The 22,187-nt window shown below is 45.4% G+C and overlaps 2 protein-coding genes across 2 annotated transcripts in view; one reads left to right on the forward strand and one right to left on the reverse strand.

Moving 5' to 3' along the window:
• Ak9 (adenylate kinase 9) overlaps positions 1 to 3,362 on the reverse strand; it is a 114,192-nt gene extending 110,830 nt beyond the window's left edge. The window contains exon 1 of the mRNA XM_055615878.1: positions 3,246 to 3,362. The gene's annotated coding sequence lies outside the window, so the exon portion shown is untranslated. The remainder of the gene's footprint in view (positions 1 to 3,245) is intronic.
• Positions 3,363 to 4,115: 753 nt separating this feature from the next.
• Positions 4,116 to 22,187, forward strand: part of Fig4 (FIG4 phosphoinositide 5-phosphatase) — a 100,954-nt gene continuing 82,882 nt past the window's right edge. The window contains exons 1-2 of the mRNA XM_055616169.1: positions 4,116 to 4,347; positions 20,588 to 20,686. Of these exons, the coding sequence (XP_055472144.1) occupies positions 4,282 to 4,347; positions 20,588 to 20,686 (165 nt within the window). The 5' untranslated portion in view covers positions 4,116 to 4,281. The remainder of the gene's footprint in view (positions 4,348 to 20,587; positions 20,687 to 22,187) is intronic.

Below are 22,187 nucleotides of genomic sequence, written 5' to 3' on the forward strand. Positions count from 1 at the left end.
CTAGAAAAGATCATCCTGAGTGAGGTAACCCAGACCCAGAAAGACTTGGTATGTAATAAGGACACATTAGCCATAAAGTACAAGATAAACATGCTAAAATCCACAGACCCGAAGAAGCCAAGGAGGGCCCAAGGGAGAATGCTTGAATCACACTCAGAAGAGGAAATAAAATAGACATCACATCCAAAGTAGATGGTGGGAGGGAAATGGGTGGGAGAGGGGATGGGGAAAGGGTAGAGTGGGGGTGAGGATCAGGAGTGGGGAGAAGGGTGGGGGGAGGACCCAGAGAGAGAATGGAAATCAGTGAGAAGGCATCTCTGGGACAGGGGAGACTCTCAGAAGTCTATGGGGGTGACCCTAGCTGAAACTTTCTAGCAGTGGGGGTTAAGGAGCCTGATGTCACACTTCCTCTAGCCAGGGGGGACTGCCAACCCACCCATAAAACCTTCCACCCAAAATTTGTCTTGCCTACAGGAAGTGTAGGGATTAAGGTGGAGCAGAGGCTGAGGGAATGGCAAATCCATGACTGTCCCGACTTGAGAACCATCCCATGGGAGAGAGCCAGCCCCTGTCCCTGTTAATGGTGCTCTGCTGACAGGAGCCTAGCATAACTGTCTTCTGAGAGGCTTTATCCAGCAGCTGATGGAAACAGAGGCAGAGACCCACAGCCAAACATTAGGCAGAGCTTGGGGAGTTGTGTGGAAGAATGGGAGGAAGGGTCGAGGTCAAGGACACCATGAGGAGACCTACAGGGCAAACTCACCTGTGCCCTGTGCCCGTGGCGGACCTAGACCCCCTACACTTATGCAGCAGATGTGCGGCTTGGTCTTCATGGGGGCCCCCTAACAATGGGAGCAGGGGCTGTCTCTGACTCTGTTCTCTGCCTTTGGATCCCTTTCCCCTAGCTGGGCTGCCTTGCCAGGCCTAGGTGGAGAGGATGAGCTTAGTCCTGCTGGGGCTTGACGTGCCAGGGTAGGTTGGTACCCCTTTGGGGGCTTCCCCTTCTCTGAGAAGAGAAGGGGGATAGGGAAGGAGGTGTGAGGGCAGGACTAGGAGGAGAGTAGGGAGGGGGCTGCGATCAGGCTGTAAAGTGATGAAATAAATAAATTTTTAAAAAGGAAAGAAAAAAAATGTTGCCTTGGACCAAAGGATCCCCTCTACAGTAAAGTAAATATTGCAAGTGTGGGATCGACAGTCTCTGCCACACGCAAGCTTGCCGACAAGTTGCTGCTGTATTAGACAGGCCTCTCAGAGGTGCGGGTGTGCACGGTTTACTGTGGTGTGGGATAGAGACAGCCTTACTACAACACGAGAGATGTGCTTGGAGCCGGGTGAGGGCAGGGGAAACGGTCCTCATCCCCATGGCCCTGTGAGTGACTTGGGCAATTCTGTGATTGATTTGGGCAGTTTCTCTCAATTTTAGGCTCTCTCTGGTGGTGGTGGACTGGGTTTGGTTGATAAGAGAGATGGTTGTGTCAGAGTTAAGAGGTAAGAGATGGTTGTAAGCAGTTAAGGTTTGACAAAACTGAACCGACTGCCACCGATTGGTCATTTTTGGCTCCAAAAGCCTCTGAGGAGTCACTGCCCTGGTGGGGAGGGAGGTTTGCTTTTATATAGTTATTTATATAGGGATTGGAAGGGTAATCTCGAGCGCGTGATTCTCTGGGATAGGTATTCATGCTATGACGCAGGAACGAAAGCTGGTTGCCTGCACGACAAGTAACTTAGACTCCTGTTAGTTCTGGCCAAGAGCAAGGAAAACCTAGAATGAGTGGCAGAGAGGGAGATGATGAGTGATCAGTTTCAGAGCCAGGGTTCACTACAGCAGGGAATTCTGCAGCCGAACCCATCACCATCCTTTCTGCCAATCCTTCTCTCTCAGAAACTGGGACTAGTTAGTACCCTCAAGGACTGGTGATGGGGGTGCCGAGACAGCGATGCTGGGAGCTTGGGTGTGAGTGCTTTGAAGGGTGGAAGGCAGCATCTTCTAATGCATGTCGTGTGCAACCTTTCTAGGTCGCTACCCGACTTCTGGATATCAGCACGTGGGGCTCCGTCTGTGAATGCCCTCAGCTGCTATGCTCTCTCTGAGCACAGACAAACTGGAAGTGCCAAGACGTCAGTGCTCCGACATAGCAGACGTCAACCAGAGATTGGTCAGAGTTTGTGAACACACACCATGCTCCTGTGCCCCCGAAGGGCATAGTTCCAAGATACGTACTCCTTATTCCCTAGTGAATTTAGCTGACCAAATCCCTTTCCTTCCTAGCTACTGTTTCCTGGGGTTTCCCCTTACATAAACAACTTGGCACTTTTTTTTTTTTTTTAAATAAGTTCTGCCTCTGGGTGAGGTAAAGTAAGAATGTTCTCAGACGGACGTGCTTAATTGTAGCATGAAATAATAATTGAAAACAATATTTGAAAAATCAGACTTAGGTATTTTTTAAAAAGCGACTTTCCTAAGCCAAAACATTCAGAAAATGTTTAGTTTATATTAGGAAGAGTTGATTTTCATTATGGTATGGAAAAGTTAGAAGGTGCAATTCAAGATGGATTGCTGGGACTTGCTAACTGACATCTGGTTTACACATACACACACACACACACACACACCACATCACACTCACACACAAGACATACACACACACCACATGCAAAATACACACTCAAATGCATACTCAAGTGCAGACACATGCACCACACACACACACACACACACACACACACCACACAAAACACATACACACTCATACAAAACACATCACACTCACACATAACACATTCGTACTCACACATACAGCACACGCAACACACCGACACATACATCACACACACACCACACGAAATACACACATTCATACTCACGCACATACAGCACACATACATACACCACACACACTCACACACACACTGCACACACAAAACACACACACAGCCGCATAATATGCCAGAATTGTCACTCCTGATGTCTTTCTAGTTTCTCTGTAAGAAGATGTATCAAACTATGAAACAGAACTAATATAAGTACCCAAATACTTTAGAAACCTTGTAATGCTCCAACTTCGAATCTATGGCAACCTTAACTATATCACGTTCAGCTCTGTGTTTGCGTTTTTAAAGGTTTATTACCCTTCTGGCTTACGAGACCCCTCCAGAGGTGAATGCCGGGAAACCTAGCACTCCCAGCCTAGGCTAGCTCAGCCCCCACTGTGTTACACTCGGAAGCAGGGACATAAACACCTTACCTGAAGGGAGAACCGGTTTTGAAAAGCTGATTTATGAAGCGATCGTGGTTTAGCTTTGCAAGGACAATAACTGGTATTTGGGGTCCCCGCAGGAAACGGACTTCCCTGCAACGGAAAGTGCATCCAGACGGTGGGCCACGGCCCTCCTGCCTCTGCTTACCTGGACCGCAGCTACCTCCGGAGGCTGCGGGTAGCTGTTGGGCGGTTGCCCTGGAAACCCGTGGGCGGTGTGCAGGGCCTTGGAGGGCGGGGCGCCGGGAGGTGGCGCTGTAATTGGAGCGTTCTTAAATGTGTGCTTTTGTGTTCATAGTTATGACACCTTTCCCACTGGGTGGAGGAGCAGAGCGAGGGCAGACGCTGTCTACTGACGCCCGGAGAGCAAACTGGAAAGCCTTAACCTAGAACCGGCTCCAGCAGCTGCGCGCTCGCCTACACCTTAGCATTCACAGACGGTTAGCCTTGCACATAGAGTGTGCAAAGACCGAAGGCGCCACACTTAAGCAGTTAAGAAAGAGCTGTGGACCACACAGCCACAATAGGAACTTCATTGACTCCCACGGGGATAAACAGGCGACAAAAGAGGGGAAAACAATCGCAGGCCTTCAGGAGAGGACCACCAGCTTACGGGTTTCAGGAAAACAAGGAGTACACAGCAAGAAACAGACTAATCGCAGCAGGGAGATGCCACTTCTAAAGGGGAACCCAACTGCCTGACCTCTTTTCCTCAAGGGTCAAATAAACTAGATTTTTTTTTTTTTTGAGCCTGCCCTAAACAAAGATGGTGCCCTTAGCGTCCACCCTCAGCGATGCCGAAATCCTGTAGCCCCGCCCCTCCTCCGGGCGGGGCTTGCTGGAAGGCGGGGCTCTGGGAATCCGGAAGCACCCGGCGATCGCGCGCTGCTGAAGGTTTAGACCTTGTGTATCTCAGCTGGGTCTGGTGTGCTGGGTGCGCAGTCTCCTGTCTTCGTCTCGCGCGGCTGTCACGACCTGGGCGGCGGCCTGGTGCCCTGTAGGAGGGCCGCCCTTGGCTGGAGCCATGCCCACGGCCGCTGCGCCCATCATCAGCTCGGTCCAGAAGCTGGTGCTGTACGAGACCAGAGCCGTGAGTATCCGTCCGCAGGGGCGGGACGGGGCGGGAGGACAGTGCTGCTGGGGGTCGGGGGACGCTGTGGGGTCGCCGAGGCAGCACCCTGCACTCCCCCCGTTCCCTCCCAGCTCCGCAGCAACGTGGAACAGCCTCCGGAGGAAGCTCGCCCGCCAGGGCCGTGCAGCCAGGGACTGGTGGGTTTGCAAGTCTGTCTTGCTTAGGAGCCTTCCTTGGCTGGAAGATGTGCGTGCAGACAGGTGCTTGTGGCACTCAGGCAGGAACTGCGCACAGCTTCTGAACGAAATACTTGATTCTTTTCCGCTTTCGCATCATCTGTTAAAGTTCTTGAGTCCACTCCTTGTAGTAAAGTCAGGGGTATGAAAAATTTAAACTCTGCCTAAGGGTCTTTTATTTTGCGATTCCATGATATATTATCACTGTGGTTGGTGTTAATCACAGCAGCTGTTCGTACTGAGATTCAAGGTTGTGTGACAAGGACACAACCCTGTTGTGTTAGGTCGGTAGGTTGATAGTTCTCCGGTTTGTAGAGTGGTGCTAGTAGAACTTACTATTTTGTCATTTCTGCCGTTGGCTTATCTGAATCTGGCCTTCGCCATGATATTAGGGGCAGTGTTTAAGATAATTCACTTCCTAGTCACAAACTGATGAGTCTCTCATGAGCTATATTCAATGAAAAGTGGCTAGTCTTGGATGAGAGAGTACAAGAAAGTATTTGCCATCCCAGTTTCTCAGTCATCACACAGTCTTAATAGTGTCTATCTTTTTTCATGTGTGTACAAACTACTGGTTCTAAATTAATTTGGCAAAGAAGTCCATTTGACTGGACCCAAACCAGAAGATGGAATCTAGTATTTGCAAGTACCTTCACTTCTTTTCAGAGAGTCACACAGAAATATCATTTTGACATTGAAACAAAACTTTCTACTTTTTGTAGAATGTGCTGGCTAATGTCCCTAATAAGAAACATAAGTAAATTGTCACATAGGAATTTTAGATGACTGATAATCTGCGGATTCTGAGGCCCTGGCTAAGATGTTGTTTCTAAAGATGTTCTTTCTAAAGCAGAATTTCCTTTCCAGAACTCTTCAGTGGCACCCATGTGAGGGTAAAATCTGTCCCTAACATAAAACTGTCAGTAGTCAGCAAACATTTGAGACTCAGTTGAGTCCATTTTTGTCCTTAATTATCCAGGAAAATTGCATCAACTTGCAAGTTTCCTATGTTCACCGTGTGTTTGTTTTTCTCCATCTTTCTAGTTTTGTAATGTCTCACCCCATCTTTCCTTGTAAAATCCTTTATGGTCCTGACAGCACAGATGTGTACATGCCTTGTAAACACCACGTAGCCAGTGACTGCCAGCTCAGAGGGTTTGGCAGATGAGATGTAGGAGCATCAGAAGGATGCTAGGAACCGTTGTATGGACTCAGTGGAGGGCCCGATTCTCCAGGCTCTGGAGAAGCAGGAGCAAGAGGGCAAGCTTGAGAACTTTCCCAGAATGCTACCCCCAAAGAGTACAGGCCTTGGGATGAAGGATGAGATGATAGACCCAGCTATGATTGGATAGCCTGTCCTGTGGACAAATCATGGCAGTAATTACTTCGCTGTCGGACTCTGCCTTCCTTTGATGGGTGATGTGTGTACTGCATTAGCTCTCTGAGGCTGGTCCTTATGAGTTCAGTAGATCTTTATTTATTTATTATTTATTCTTGAGTTAAGGCAGAAAGATGTGTTTTGAGTCATCTGCTTAGTGGTAAAGGGACACCACTCAGTTAAGGCATAAAACCACTAGCGACCGAGCAAGCGGTAGGAATGGAAACAACAGTTGTAAAGTAGGCTGTACTAGAGAGTAATGGCTGATCCGTGCTGCCCTGTTCCAGGTCTCAGTGTTTCTAGTGCTGAGAGATCCTGTGTTGTTACCCTGTTACTTATCACTGCTACTGTTACTTATTTGGGGAAGAAGAAAATGAGCTGAAATGAGTTTAGGATGGTACTACTTCACATGTGGTCTGGAACCTGCTGCTGGGTAGAGATCTTTAAAACCAGAGTGCACGGCCATCATGGTGGGGAGCATGGCATTATATTGGCAGACATGGTGCTGGAGCAGTAGCTGAGAGCTCACATCTTGAGATACAACCATGAAGCAGAGAGAGAGAGAGAGAGAGGGAGAAAGAGAGAAGGCAAGAGAGAGAAAGAAGGCAAGAAAGAGAGAGAGACTGGGAATGGCATGGAGTTTTCAAGTGACATACCTCCTCCAACAAGATCATGGCCACACCTACTAATCCTTCCCAAACAGTTCCACCAACTAGGGACCAAGTATTTAAATATATGGTTCACATTCAAGCCAAACTGCGGCTTTACCCAGTCAACTGTTTTTATTTTTTAGAAGGTTTTTATTAAAAGGAAGTTTTATTTTAATTTTTATTTATGGGTATGTATGTATATCTCTCTGTGTGTATGCCACATATATGCAGGTGCCTGTGGAGCCTAGAAGAGGGCATTAGATCTCTGGGAGGTCTGAGCTGCCTGATATGGGTACTGGGAACTGAGTTTGGGTCCTCCCAGAAGAGCACGAAATGCTCTCAACCACTCAGCAATCGCTCCAGTTCCAATGTTCATTTTTTTTTTTTTTAAATAGAATACATATGCTTGTTCAAAAATGTCACATAATGGGCAGTTGGACATGATATAGTACATAACTATAATTCCAGCACTAGGAAGACAAGAGTCAAGAGAATCTCCAGGCCTAGTCCCGCCTGGGCAGCACGGTTCATACAATACATTCTTTCAGGTCCAGCGTATTTTGTTCAGCATAACGTCCTTGCAGTTTATCCCTGCATTCGTTATGTCATCAGTTTGTACCCTTTATCACGGACTGTGTTCCCGATTTGCCTGCCAGTTTTTCTTGTTGATTTGGACTATGAATAATCTCTGTGTGTACCTCCTAGAAGACGCATATCTGTGTACATATATTTTCCTTTCTCTGTGGGCAAACACGTGTGAGTGAGATCACTAGTCGAAGAGGTCCTGTGTCTCAGCTCCTTGGAGAATTCTCCGGTTTTGTGCCGCGGGAGTAGATTGCCATTGTTCTGTGTCCTGGCCGGCATTTGTGCTGTCGGCGCTCTCTCATGGTTGCCGTTCTCTCATGGTGGATTGCTTTTGTTCCCTAATGACTAATGGTGCTGGACATATTCTCATGGGCATATTGCTCTTCCTTAATGAGGGGGTCTGTTCATTTATTTTGCCCAATTTTAGAAATGAGCTCCTATTGTATTAGTGATCTGTAGGCATTTTTTTATGTGTTCCTCAATCCAGTCCATTGTCATCTATGTTTTATAAAACACTGTTTTCCTAGAACACCCAGTACATCTCTTTAAATGACCATTTGATAGACAGAAATTTTAATTTTCTTTGTGCGTGCATGCATGTATGCGTGCGTGTGTGCATGCGTGAGTGTGTGCGTGCTCGTGTGTCCATTGGAGGAGTGTGGAAGTCAGAGGTTGTCACTAGGTGCCTCTTATTGAAACTGGAGCTTCCCAGACTGGCTGGCCGACGAGTGCCCCTCCCCCAGACCCCACCTGTCTATGTGCTGGCCTCCAGCCCTGGGGTTAGAAATGGGTTACTGTGTGGGGCTTTCAGGAGGTGCTGGGATTCTTTACCACTAAGTCAGCTTTCCAGCCCAGCGCTTTTTTATTTTGATGAAGTTTAATGCAACTTCTTTGTGTGTGTGTGTGTGTGTGTGTGTGTGTGTGTGTGTGTGTATGTGAGAGAGAGAGAGAGAGAGTGAGAGTCTTGTTATGTAGTGTAGGATAGTATCAAAACCACTATCCTCCTGCCCCTACCCTCCCAGTGCTGGGATTATAAACATAGATCACAATTTCTGACTCTTATGCAGTGTGTGTGTGCTTTTTGCTTTTCATATACAGTCTTTGCTTGTTCCCAGTTCATGATGATATTTTGCTTTGTCTAATTGAAAAGATTTAGTTTTAGCTTTTATGTTATGGTCTATTAAAATTTATATTAAATTCATTTATATATGACATATATCCTAATTAGGGTTACTATTGCTTTGATGAAATACTATGACTAAAGCAGCTTGGGAGGGAAAGTGTTTATTCAGCTTACACTTTCACATCATAGTCCATAAGTGAAGGAAGTCAGGACAGGAGCTCAAACAGGGTTGGGAGCAGAGGGCATGGAGGGGTGCTGCTTACTGGCTTGCTCCTCATGGCTTGCTCAGTCTGCTGTTTTACAGACCCCAGGACCAGCAGCCCAGGGATGGCACCCCCCACAATGGGCCGTCCCCAATCAATCACTAATTAAGAAAGTGTTCTACATCCGGTTTTTTAATGGGAGCATTTTCTCAGTTGAGTTTCCCTCCTTTTGTATGACTCTAGCTTGTAACAAGTTGATATAAAATTAGCCAGGACAACATAATACAAGCCTCATGTGACTGACTTGTCTTTTGTACAATTTACCCCCTCTTCCCTCCCTACCCCCCCCCCCCCAAGAAAGTGCATTTAATGTTTCATAGGATTTCAGTAGCCCGGGAGTCTGACTGGCTCCACCTCAAGGTCTCGGAAGCCACTGTCCAACCATTACCCGAGGTCACCTGGAGGCTTAGATGGGATGTGGCATTTGTTCCAGGTTACCTGTCCAGCTTGGTAAACTGGCCTGACTGTGAACACGCTACTTGAGCTCCTGGCTCATGAGGACATGTCTGTAAGACTCTTTAGCGTCTTAGGACAGGACGTGGGAGCTGGCTCTATGGGTGTGGGTAAAGGGAGAGAGTGGGAGAGAGGGAGAAAGAGAGGAGGAGGGAGGGAGGGAGAGAGAGACAGAAACAAAGAAGAAGTCAGAATGTCTTTCATGGTGTAAGTTCAGAAGTCACACTCTGGCATTTCTGCACTAGCCCACTGGTTACCTAGGCTAGCCCTGTCCACAAAGGTTGGGCCTGTGTGATCCTGGCCGCTGGCCAGTACAGGGATCGAGGTTAGCTTTCCCCCATAAATCATCTGTCCGGTATCATATGTTACACAGACTCTTTTCTCTGTTGAATTTTTTTGGCATGTTTGTGAGAAATTACTTGACTGGGCAAATAGAGCTTAAATGATTTTGTTCCATTGCTCAGTTTTTTTCTTATGTCCTTACTACCTTTTCCCGAAGATTACAGTTTATGTCTTAGAGTGAGACACAATTTTTCCAACAGTCAGACAACTTTTTCGTATTTATCCAGTCTAGAACTTTTGTGTTTTCTTATGACTTTTATAGTATGCTTGCCAATTTCCATAAAAAGTCTTCCTGCTCAGCATGGAAGAGCAGGGTTCGGATCCTCAGCCTCCACACGAGAAACTGGCATGGTGGTACACACCTGTACTCCCAGGGGTGGAGATAGGAGGATCCTGGGGTTTGCTGGACAGCTGGACAGCCAGTCTAGGCAGTCAGTGAGCTCAAGGTGAGGGAGAGACCCTGGGAAGGGTCATTGAGGAAAATGCCCTGTGTTGGCCTTGAGCCTCCACATACCTCTACACATGTGTGCAGGGACACACACACACACACACACACACACACACATACACACACACACACATCGCGTTAATATTGGGATTTAGATTTCACTAAATCTGTGGACTGATTTGTGGAGAACTGAAATGCCATTTAGAGCGAGGATGGCCTCTCTCGTCCCAGTCTGGGTGCCTTTTTCTTGTTTTCTTCCCCTTACAGCACTGTCTTGGACTTCTAGCACAACGCTAACTTAGAAGTCACTAGAAAAGACACACCGTGTCCTCTTTCTTAGGGGAAAATCCTTCAGTCTTTTGTTACTAGGTGATGTGCTGTGGGTTGCCATAGATGCCTTCTATTGGGCCGAGAAAGATTCTTTTCCTATTTCCAGTTCCCTGAGAATGTTAAAAACAAATAATGAGGTGCTGGAGAGGTGGCTCAGTGGTTAAGGGCACTGGCTGCTCTTTCTGAAGTTCTGAGTTCAATTCCCAGCACCTACAGGGCAGCTAGCTCACCAGGGTCTGTAACTCCAGTCCCAGGGGCCTTCTTTGGCCTCTGAGGGTACTTACTGTACAAACGTGGTGGACAGACATACATGCAGGCTAAACCCCCGTACAGATAAAATATTTTTCAAATAAAAAAAAATCATGAATAATGTTAAATTTTGTCATTTCTCTTCTTCACGTACTACTTCCTTTGAGCTTTAACTTTCACTTTATTTTAAATGTTCAACTTTGACTTACAGAAATACATCTTAGTCATGTTATACTGTTTTCACATAATAATAGATCCTGCGTGCTAATTAGCAGTTGTTAAAGACTTTAGGCTGTTAGTTTATAATTTTTTTTAACACCTCTAATTTAAAACTTTTAAATTGTGTTTGTTTTTGTGTGTGTTCATGTCTGACACAGTGCACGTGCGGGTGTTAGGCGACACCTGTGGAAGTTAGTTCCCTTCATTCAGGGCATCAGTGGCTCTCAACCTCCTAACCCTGCAGTGCTTTAATGCACCTCCTCACTCTGTGGTGACCCCAACCATAAAGTTATTTCCATTGCTACCTCATAACTAATTCTGCCACTTTTATGAATGTAATGTAAACCTCTGCGTTTTCTGATGGTCTCAGGCCTTCCTCATCAAGAGGTCATTGGCCAGGTGAGAGCCACTGTGTTACATGGGTCCTGGAGGTCATCTGAGGTGTCAGGCCTGGTGACAAGCACCCATCTACAGGGCCAGCCCTAGCCTCCTGTCTGGCTTTTATGTCAGGGCTCATTAGCTTCAAAACCGAACTGTTCCTTCTTTCTGAAATGCATATGTATGTTTCTTTCTTCAGTGTTTGTTGGAGTCCACTAGAGAGGCCTTGTGTTTGCTTCACTCTGTGGGTGAGTTTGTTTATGGATCAGTTTCTGTCACAGAAAGAGGACGATGTGTGTGTGTGTGTGTGTGTGTGTGTGTGTGTGTGTGTGTGTGTATGAATATATATGTATATATTTTATGGATTTTGAGTTGAGACATGTATGCATTAATTTATCCCTTGAAAATTGTGTTTTTGAAGAAAGCTGTCCATTTCATCCCAATTGTTGCGTTTTTTGGCATCAAGGTACTGATAACATTATTAGTACCTGTAGGTTTTGTGGGAACATTTTTCTTTTTGTTCCCGATCTCGGTCTTGTGTATTTTTCCTTTTATCCGTGTGTGATGGTTAGTTTCCTTAACTTGACACAACCTCGAGTCAGGTGGGGAAAGAGCCCAGTGATGGATTGCTGAGCACAGCTCGGTCTGGGGGCGTGTCTGGGGGATTACCTCGGTCCTGTTAATGGAGGTAGGAAGGCCCACTCTCTGTGGGTGGCACCAGTGAGTGGCCATGGGCCTGGCTTACAGAAGAGTGAAGACAGTGAGCTGAGCCACGTGAGCATGAATTCATTCCTTGGGGCTTCTAGCTGTTGACACTGTGCAAAGGTCAGCCTCGCCATTCCTACTGTGTGGTGATGTTATCCCTCGTGAGATAAAATTAACCCTTAAAGACACCATTTAGTGATGGCCCACCATTGAGGCATTTATTTGTATGTCTGTTTTGCATAAAAAAAAAAAAAGAATTCTTTCTGTAGATTTTCATTTGGCTTTTCATGGCCTGTGATGCCAGCTCCGGCTTTAAGTACAGTGGATCCAAACTGACAGTTTTGTTTTTTGTTTGTCTGTTTGTTTTCTTGGCCAGTCAATCGTATATCCATCCTGATCTTATCACTTTATGTGAGATTCATAACAACTATCTCAGCTCTATGATCATCGGCAGCTTCAGGTTGCCAGTGTGATCTTGCTTCATCATCAGTTAGAAACTGGACAGGGACTTTGGAGCGTGGCTTACTCTAGACTCTTGCCTCCCTTCTCGGCAGTGTCGATGGTCTTCAGAAAACAAAACAAGCAAGCAAAAAGCCCAGTGAGGAGGCTTCTGGACAGTCACACCCATCTCTCACAGTTCCAGAGATGACCAAGGAACAGTTCACACCAAGGAACAGGCGGGTTTGGCGTCTGCTGCAGGAGTGCGTCTGCATCGTTGATGAGGTGGAGAAGGCTCTCTAGCCAGTCATTAGAGGGGTGTCCATCCTGTGGAAACCCAGTCACCTCCGGAAGGCCTCGCCTCTTAGTGCTGTTACTTTCGGGGATCAATCTCAACACACTGAGACCACAGCAAAAGTTCTTCTTCCTCTAGCCTCATAAGGTGGATCATAGCTTATTTATATCTTTCTTTTCCTAGTATAAAGCTTTTTAAACTGCAAATATAAGTTAAAAAAATACGGTATTAGTAGCAAGGATATTAGTGTAATATATCCTTACATTTTAAATATTTTATAAGCAGCCCGAAAAACAAAAGCTGCTTGGAAAGGATCTAGTGTTCTTGTCTGGTCTCTCTGGGAACACCTACACATAATTGCCTAATTCATCCCCCAACACACACATAAATAAATATAAATTTTAATTAGAAAAGCTAAGGTAATAAATAGATAACCCACCAGAAAGATCAACGAATGTGAACAGCTATTCAGCTTCAGTAATTGAAGCAGTCAAATGGAAATAGAATCCTTTTTTTTTTTTTTTTTTAAATCTGTTAGAAAGATGGACTAAGGTCCTAGTTGACAGGTATTTGAAAGAAAAGGCATGCTTCTTTTTTGGTTGGTGTCAACGTATTGTTTGGCGATGAAGGCATTAGGAGATACATTGAGGAAATGTAGGCAGGATGGCTGCCTCTGTGACAAAACAGTTTGTCACTGTTTCTTGTGAGAGGTACCTCGCGTGGGATATTTGGAGAGGAACGGGAAGTGGTGGTCGATGGCACTCAGAGGGCTCTAGTCTTTGAGGGACCAGCCCCCTTGCACACTTACCTGGTCCACCCAGCACCCTCAGGTTGCCTTTTGCCTGGAGCTCTGACAGGTGGACTTGGCCACGCCTGCAGGCTGTAAGACTGCATTGACTCACTACTGGGATTGCTGGTTTAGACAGGGAGACAGCCAGCCTGCAAGGCTGTGAGGATGCTGCAAGCAGCTTCAAGATGCTCTTTAAACACATCACACATAATCTGAAGGTTCAGGTGAAGTTGAACGCTAATTGAAGCTGTCAGACAACCTGACATGGCTTCCTTTTCAAGCAGGCTGATTTTCTTCCCTCAGATGAGAAGTGAAGGATTAATTAGCCTGTCATTGTAAAAGGAGAGAATAATGTGAGTAGATTCTGAGTTTCCTGCTACATAGGTTGCCTATTGTATTCCTTTTTGGTTTCCTATCTTTATTTTAGAAACACATTCATCTTTTTACCACACCACCGCTGTCAGTGTTACCAGCACATTTTAAGCTCTTCTTGAAAGACAACATTGAATTTTCAGAAAAGACACGGCTCACTTTAGTACAGGCTTTTTTTTTGTTTTTGTTTTTGTTTTTTGTTTTTCAGTATGCACTTGTCTATTTTACCTAGTGTCCCTCCACAAGCTGTGTGTGCTGCAGACGGCAGAGCCGGAGAGGCGTGCTGCCCAGGCCTTAGCCACTTCCTTAGCCACGTGCATTCCATGGGCCTCATTCAAGAGAAATGCACTCAGGTTGACACATGTCTGATGAGTGGAGATGGTATGCCCCAGTTATTGTGCTTTTTAAAAAAGATTATTCATGTGTGTGTGTGAGACACGGACAGAGACTGAGACAGACAGACAGATAGACAGACAGACAGACAGACACACACACACACACACACACACTCACACAGGAGGCCACAGGAAAGTGTTGTCATACTAGGAACTGAACCCCGGTCATCAGCAAGTGCTCCTCACTGTTGAGCCATCTGTGCTGCCCCGGCGGCTGCTGTTCTGAATTCCCTGATGGGTCTGGGCATCTTATCTTCTCTCTTCCACCATCGCAACTGGGGCCTGTCCCTGTCAAAGCTTCCGTCAGTGCTTGAGATGATCTTTCCTTCCTCCTAGAGCCTTACTCATCACTACGACTTTATCACAAAGCTCAGCCCCAGATTCTGCCTAAGTATGTAAATCTACTTTGGCACACCATGTCCCCAGGCAATGCCTAGGTCTTGTCTTGCCGCCATGGCTCAGATCTGCACAGGCTGTTCCCTACCCTGTGCACAGCTGCCATCCGGGTTCTTTCTTCACTGCCATGTTGTTGCCTCTCCTTGATAATGTCCCTGGATCACACGAGTTCCAATTTCTTGATTTGTGACCTTAGTTTGGTGGAAAAATAAAAAATTGCAAAGCTTTTTTTCCTTTCCTTTCCTTTCCTTTCCTTTTCTCACTCTCTCTCTCTCTTGCCTATACATGTCTAAAAGTGTTCACCGTCTCTTTCTTGGATTAATACTGCACTCGAGGACCATCAGACTATGGCACCTTTTATTTTCAATGTTCTGTATGTATAGCTTTTGTTGGCATGTTGAATTGTTTGACTTTTTACAGAGAACCATCTGGTAATAGAAAACATCTTTAAAATTTTTTTAAATTTATTTTTTATGTTAATTACAGTTTATTTGCTTTGTATCCCAGCTCTAGTCCCCTCTGTTATCCCCCCCCCCCGCCAATTCCATCCTCCCTCCCTCATCTCCTCCCAAGCCCCTCTCCAAATCCACTGATAAGGGAGGTCCTCCTCCTCTTCCATTTGACCCTAGCCTATCAGGTTTCATCAGGACTGGCTGCATTGTCTTCCTCTGTGGCCTGGCAAGGCTGCTCCCCCCTCAGGGGGAGGTGGTCAAAGAGCAGGCCAATCAGTTCATGTCAGAGATAGTCCCTGTTCCCCTTACTAGGGAATTCACTTGGATACTGAGCTGCCATGGGGTACATCTGAGCAGGGGTTCCAGGTAATATCCATGAATGGACCTTGGTTGGAGTATCAGTCTCAGAAAAGACCCCTGTACCCAGATACTTTGGTACTGTTGCTCTCCTTGTGGAGCTCCTGTCCCCTCCAGGTCTTACTATCTCCCCCTTCTTTCATAAGATTTCCTGCACTCTGCCCAAAGTTTGGCTATGAGTCTCAGCATCTGCTTTGATACACTGCTGGGTAGAGTTTTTCAAAGCCCCTTCTGTGGTAGGTTCCTGTCCTGTTTCCTGTTTTTTCCTTCTTCTAGTGTCCATCCTGTTTGTCTTTCTGAGTGAGGATTGTTCGGCTTAACCGGGGTCCTCCTTCTTCCTTGGTTTCTTTAGGTATACAGATTTTAGTATGTTTATCCTATATTATATGTATAGTATCCACTTATAAGTGAGTATATACAATGTGTGTCTTTCTGCTTCTGGGATCCTTTACTCAAGATTAATTTTTTTTTATTTATTACAATTTATTCACTTTGTATCCCAGCTGTAGCCCCCTTTGTCATTCCTTCCCAATCCTGCCCTCCCTCCCTCTTCTCCTCCCATTCCCCTCCCCAAATCCACTGATAGGGGAGGTCCCCCATCTCTTCCATCTGACCCTAGCCTGTCAGGTCTCATCAGGACTGGCTGCATTGTCTTCCTCTGTGGCCTGGTAAGGCTGAAAGAGCCAGCCACTGAGATCATGTCAGAGACAGCTCCTGTTCTTACTAGGGAACCCACTTGGAGACTGAGCTGCCATGAGCTACATCTGTTCAGGTGTTCTAGGTTATCTCTATGCATGGTCCTTGGTTGGAGTATCAGTCTCAGAAAAGAGCCCTGGGCCTGGATTTTTGGTTCTGTTGGCTCTCCTTGTAGAGCTCCTGTCCCCTCCAGGTCTTTCTCTCTCCCCCTTCTTTTATAAGATTCCCTGCACTCTGCCCAAAGTTTGGGTATGAGTGTCAGCATTTGCTTTGATACCCTGCTGGGTAGAGTTTTTCAGAGGCCCTCTGTGGTAGGCTCCTGCCCTGTTCCCTGTTTTCTCCCTCTTCTAATGTCTATCCTATTTGCCTTTCTGAGTGAGGATTGAACATCTTAACCAGGGTCCTCCTTCTTGTTTAGCTTCTTTAGCTTCTTTAGATTTTCATGTTTATCCTATATGTCTAATATCCACTTATAAGTGAATATATACCATGTGTGTCTTTCTGCTTCTGTAATACCTCACTCAGGATGATCTTCTCTAGTTCCATTCATTTGCCTGCAAATTTCATGATTTCCTTGTTTTTAATTGCTGAATAGTATTCCATTGTGTACATGCATCACAATTTCTGTATCCATTCCTCAGTTGAGGGACATCTGGGTTGTTTCTAGATTCTGGCTATTACAGATAAAGCTGCTATGAACATGGTTGAGCAAATGTCCTTGTTATATACTTGAGCATCTTTTGGATATATGCCTAGGAGTGGTATAGCTGGATCTCGAGGAAGCAGTTAGTCCTAATAGAAAACATATTGGTTCTTCTCTGAAGTTATGACCTTGGTCAGGTGGTTGTGGCCTAGATTACAAAGAACAGCTCTAAGTGCCAGCGAGCCATCTGCACACTCTATACGGAGTGTGGAAATCTCTGGGCTCATGGTGGTGGTGGTGGTGCCTCTTGAACACTTTCAGCAACGTTGCCTCATCTGGTAATGCTCCCACCCTAGGCCTCAGAGTCCATTTATCTAGAATTGGTTGGAATGATGTGACAAGCAAGAAAGACTGAATGACAATAAAGTGTACTCAGCCGCTCTGCACGGCCACCGATGACTTAGCGCTGAATTACACACTGCAAAGACTGCTGTCCTGTAATTGGACGGCATTACCCACCTGCCTTTCGTGAGCCTGTGCTGCACCTGAGGATTTCTAGTGTTGTTCTGCTTTTATATTTGTATCATCTCTAAGAAGTTCATTAACTGTGTTTTGATCGTCTTCACAGCCCGTCTTCCCCCCTCCCTCCCACATCAGTCACTAATCAAGAAAATGCCCAGCAGTCTTGCCCAGAGGTCAGTGTGGAGGCGGTTTTTTTGTTTTGTTTTGTTTTGTTTTTTTCTGAATTGAGATTCGTTTTTTCTAAATGACTCTAGCTTCAGTCACCTTGACAAAACAAACGAACAAACAAATAAAAAACCAGACCTAACCAGGGCATGTAAAGCAGTAACTAACAGCTGGTGAATCCAGGTGAGGAGTCCAGGTGCTAATTGCGTGGTTACTTTAGTGTAGATTTGGAAAAAACAAATAGGGGTAAAACAATAAAAAATAATTTAACCTCCCAAATGATGAGCTCCAACTTGAATAATACTATTGAGTATGACACAGTGTGATTCACACAATAGCTGTGTTCAACGGGGAGAAAATAAGATTGAGTGAGAACAGGCCTTTCTGGAAAATTTACCTCTTTTATTTGAAGACCAAATTTGTGCCAAAGTGGATGTCGTCTGGCCACCAGAGGGCAGTGCAGACGGTGATGATCTGTCCTCCCCAGGCCCTTCACAGCCTCAGAACTGTCTCCACACGAGGGCGCTATTCTCTGCACAAAGCCTCTGAGGAGACCGTTTCAGAGGCCAGAGCCTGTGGCTGGTCCCATGACTTCCCCGGTCCCACTCACATCTCACTCTGTGGACTGTTTCTTTAGCTCCTGCAGCATCGGGATGTGAGAGCAAACGTCTGATGTGTGCTCCAAAGGCCGCTAACACATTTGCCGATACCCACTAACGAGTCAAGATTCCTGTCTCTTTTATTATGAATTGCCTAAACATAATCTTATTGCACTTAATATTTAGAGTCTCAGGATCTATAACAACAAGGAATTTCATGTGAGGTTTTTTTATCTTAACCATTTCGTGTGTGTGTGTGTGTGTGTGTGTGTGTGTGTGTTTTAACCTCTTTGAAAATTGACATGGCTCCTTAACTGAGCGCCTGAATCAGATCTGTCTGTGTGTCTGCCCAGAGACGAGGCATTAGTGTAGATGACAGAGAAAAATTGTTCAGGAGTGAAAAGGTGATTCTTTATTATGCCGGTCATTCTTTCTCCTAACTCCAGCGCCTGTGGGGCTAGATTGCGCTGGAAGTAAAAAAAAAAAAAAAACCACAGAGGTTAGTGAGAGGTGTCTTCAAGTTCTTGAGGTATATAAAATTAGCTGAAGTGGGGTAGCAGGCTGGTCATAAGGCCTTTGGAAGCAGGTAGTAAACTCACATGTAACAAAGTGCCTTGGCCCGAGTGGGACAAGTCATGGCCTCTTCACAGTCTTGTCTAAAAGTCCTTCAAGGCAGAGCGTAGCACCGGGACAGTACTGTCTCTCCGGATGACTTGCTCTGACCATCATGAGTAAGTGCCTTTCAGCACACCATTCATGGCTATTTGCATGCATATCTCTCCTGGGAGAAGATGGATAAAAGATCGGTATCCCTCCCATGCTGGTCCCATTTTGGACCTTCGATTCAACTAAACTACCCTTTGGGATGGGGTTCCCCTTCTATTATTGTCGTTATTTCTTATTACTATTATTTTGTCCTTTTCCTCGACTATAATGGCACAGATTACCTGATTTCCTTAATAGTAAGGTGAGAGTAAATGCCACTGAGGGCCTGGTGTCTCTGAGGGCCTGGTGTCTGTGGGGGCCTGCTGTCTGTGGGGGTCTGCTCTCTGTGAGGGAACATTCTACTTTGCATGTCAGGTGCTATCTGAGCATCTTCTGGCTTCATCTTGTTCGTGCTACAAACACAGCAAACTCTTTCAGGCCTTGCTAGTTGCTCTCCTGGGCACTGTTTATCTCCAAGTCCTTAGAAAGGTGGCCCCCTTCTCTGTAACAAATATGAAATAGCTTGCAAATCATTCTTCCTAGTTTATTTGAGTGGGTGTTTTATCAGGTTGGTCCCCTACTCTTCGTGGCAATGGGTTGGGCGTCAAGGGCCTAGGCACAGCCGAGATTCTGATTTCTCCCTTTCAGTTTCCCTCTGTGGCCAGCTGCTCCCCCAGTGCCCTGAGTGCTGTCACTGCAAGCCCCAGCTTCCTTTTCTGACTGTTATTAGAATTAGTTTATTCCCACCTCCTTACAACTGACCATCAAGGAGACCCGACCTTTTCTAGGAGAAGAGGGCTAAGCATTTAAGCTAGTTGCCCTCGCATAGGTTTGTTCTTCATAACCTGTGGTTATGTGATCAGACCTTTGTAAATGGCGTCATTGCTGCTTAGCAGCGACAGGGATACATTCTGAGAAGGGGCTCCTTGGATGAGCTTCCTTGCAAACATAATACGCTTGCCCAACCCAAGACAGAGTTATGTTGCTATCAGACAATGTCATCTTATGTTCCCATCAAAGATGAGGAACATCTCTAACAAGACGCTGTCATGTGACACATGACTCTATACTCAGTAAAAGCTTCAGTGAGTCTTCTCTTCTGTGCTTTGACTTTCTGTGCTGATACTCTCCAGCTTGACATTTGATGTAGGCAGTTGTATTTATTTTTTAATTCCTTTTTCATCTGTACATCACATAACCAGTGGGATGGTAAAATGCCAGCTGATGATGGCAATCTCTTCTCAGTCTTTTCAGTTATAAAAGTATTACCCTTTAAAGGACATGTTTGAAACAAAGTATCTTTACATTATTTATTTTTGCTGATGAAATTTTACACGTCTTCTTTAAATTTAAGAGTAACTGAACTACGGAGACAGCTTGGTGTATTGTATGCTTACCGTATATAGGACTCTGGGTTTGAATTTTAGCACCGCCAGAAAATAAAACAATCCGCTTAGTTTTGCTTATGAATTTTATATTTAAAAGCTATTTTTGACATTGATACGTCTGTATCACTCCCAGTGATGTGATGGCTAAAGCTGTTCCAGGTATATGGCAAACACCGTTTTTAGTAGCTTCTCTGGGAAAGATCTTGGGGACTGTGTACTCTTGCACTCTCTCAGGCTGGGGCAAGGCTTCAGAGTTGCCCCCTCATAGGCATTTTCACACTCGACAGAAACTTTTCAGACTTATTTGCCAAACCATAATATTTTAACAACTATAATTGTCTAAACTTCCTAATTATATGTTTCTAATGCTTGTCAGTGCTGCTGCTTCCGGGCAAAGCTTAAACATCACATAGGCCAATCACTAATATTATAATAGAATTAAATCCATCTGACCTGCTTCCTGGGTTTATTTCGGACATCAGAATGATACTCATCATGAAGCTCTAAGACTATTTCAATTTAATAATTGACCTTTTGGAATCTGTCCCTTTAGCCCTCTAGTTGTGCTTAACAAACATACTTTAAAAAGCAGCCTGACTTTATTAATGCATTTTCCCAATGTAACATGGTTACAAAATGTCTGTAGGGCAAAAGGCCTTTAAAACTGACATTCTCATTCTTTACAGAGATACTTTCTAGTTGGGAGCAATCATGCAGAAACGAAATTCCGCGTCTTGAAAATTGATAGGACGGAACCAAAAGATTTGGTCGTAATTGATGACAGGGTAAGTACCAGATCTCACTGCAAGCAGGGACTTGGGTGTGTATTGTTCACGGAAGATGAAATCACAGCCTTTACTGGGGTGATTACCCAGTTTTACTTCACATCTAAATTCTCTAATCTGGCTTCTAGAAATTACTGTTGAGAAATTAGGCAGACTTCTACTTTGTCCTTCAATTTGATTTGTTTCTGAGAGCACACGTTCCCCCAGTAAGACAATGAATATATTTTCTAAATCAACTGACCGTTTAAGGGTTCAGTGTAACTTAATATTGCATTTGCCCAAGAGAGAGTGTAGTGCTGCTGTGCTTCAGGAGAAAACTCGTTGGAGTCCAGGAAGACCTCCGTGTTCCCTATGTTTTATTACGTAATGGAAATCACATCTGTTGACCTGCTGTACACCGAGAATGGTAAGCATTGTTATGCGGATCCTGTGCTGTCTAGACTGGGTGTGCCCAGGCTCGACTCAAGCCCTACGAGAACATGAGGCTGTTAGCGAAAGGAACCGTGTAATGGAGTGGTGTTGACATGCTTTTCCAGATGAGGGAGCTTACTCTTAGTGTTGAAGCTCCTGCCTAAATACGTATATGGCTGAATCCACATATGTAGCCTTTGTTTTTAAAACTCTTTTTTATTTGGGGTTCCTTAAAGCCTCTCCCTCCCAACCCAGCCAACCCCAGGCAGGAGAGAGGTTAGTGGCGAGAGGGGCGCAGACCCCTTTACTTCTCCTGGCTGTTTGGGGTTGATGGGTTTTGGGGGGCTATACCAACCTCCGTCAACGGCAGACTCATCAAGCAGTCTCCTCCAAGCCACTGCGCCACAGAGTGTTTCTCTTCATCTGTCTGCTCCAAATTGCCACAGGTCAACACTGCATCTCAACCCAGGCTCTCCTGTTTATGTCCCTCAGAGTCCCAGACCACGCCCCTTTCTGTGCTGGCAAAGACCACATCCCACAGGAGGCAATTATCAGCTGTGGACAAACTAAAGCCCAAACTAAAGCCTCACACTTGGGATTAGAATAAAAACATATTTACATAATATCACTGAGTTTTTAAAGAAACCAAAACTTCCGTTACACGTATAGGCCCCTCTTTGTGAAGTACATTAGTAGTTATAGTTTGGAATCATTTTCATTAGGCTCTTTGTAGAAGTATGTCCTGTGTTCTAGCAACTGTAGATAGATCATTAATATGGTTTTTGATTTCCTGCCCTGCTTTGGGAAGTCCGTTTCAGACCTGCCTGGAAGCTTTTACCAATATAATGAAGTGTTCTTGGTTTTACTGGGGGTGGGGATGGTTGATGAGGGAGGCCTTTGAGGCACTAACAGTTACTGGCCACGTCTTTCTCAAGTGCACAAGGGTCTTTCTCATTTTAAGGGGGTCACCAGCTTCCTGAAATAGGTGGACCCTTTGACCTCTGAACCCCAAGTTTAGAGTCTACAGTTCTGACGTAATTTTGAGCAGGTCAGTATGGGCCAGGTACTAGAACTTGCTCCCTTCCTCCCG

Source organism: Psammomys obesus, unplaced genomic scaffold (genome assembly GCF_907164565.1).
Source record: "Psammomys obesus unplaced genomic scaffold, mPsaObe1.curated_primary_1811, whole genome shotgun sequence".
NCBI classification, from domain to species: Eukaryota; Metazoa; Chordata; class Mammalia; order Rodentia; family Muridae; genus Psammomys; species Psammomys obesus.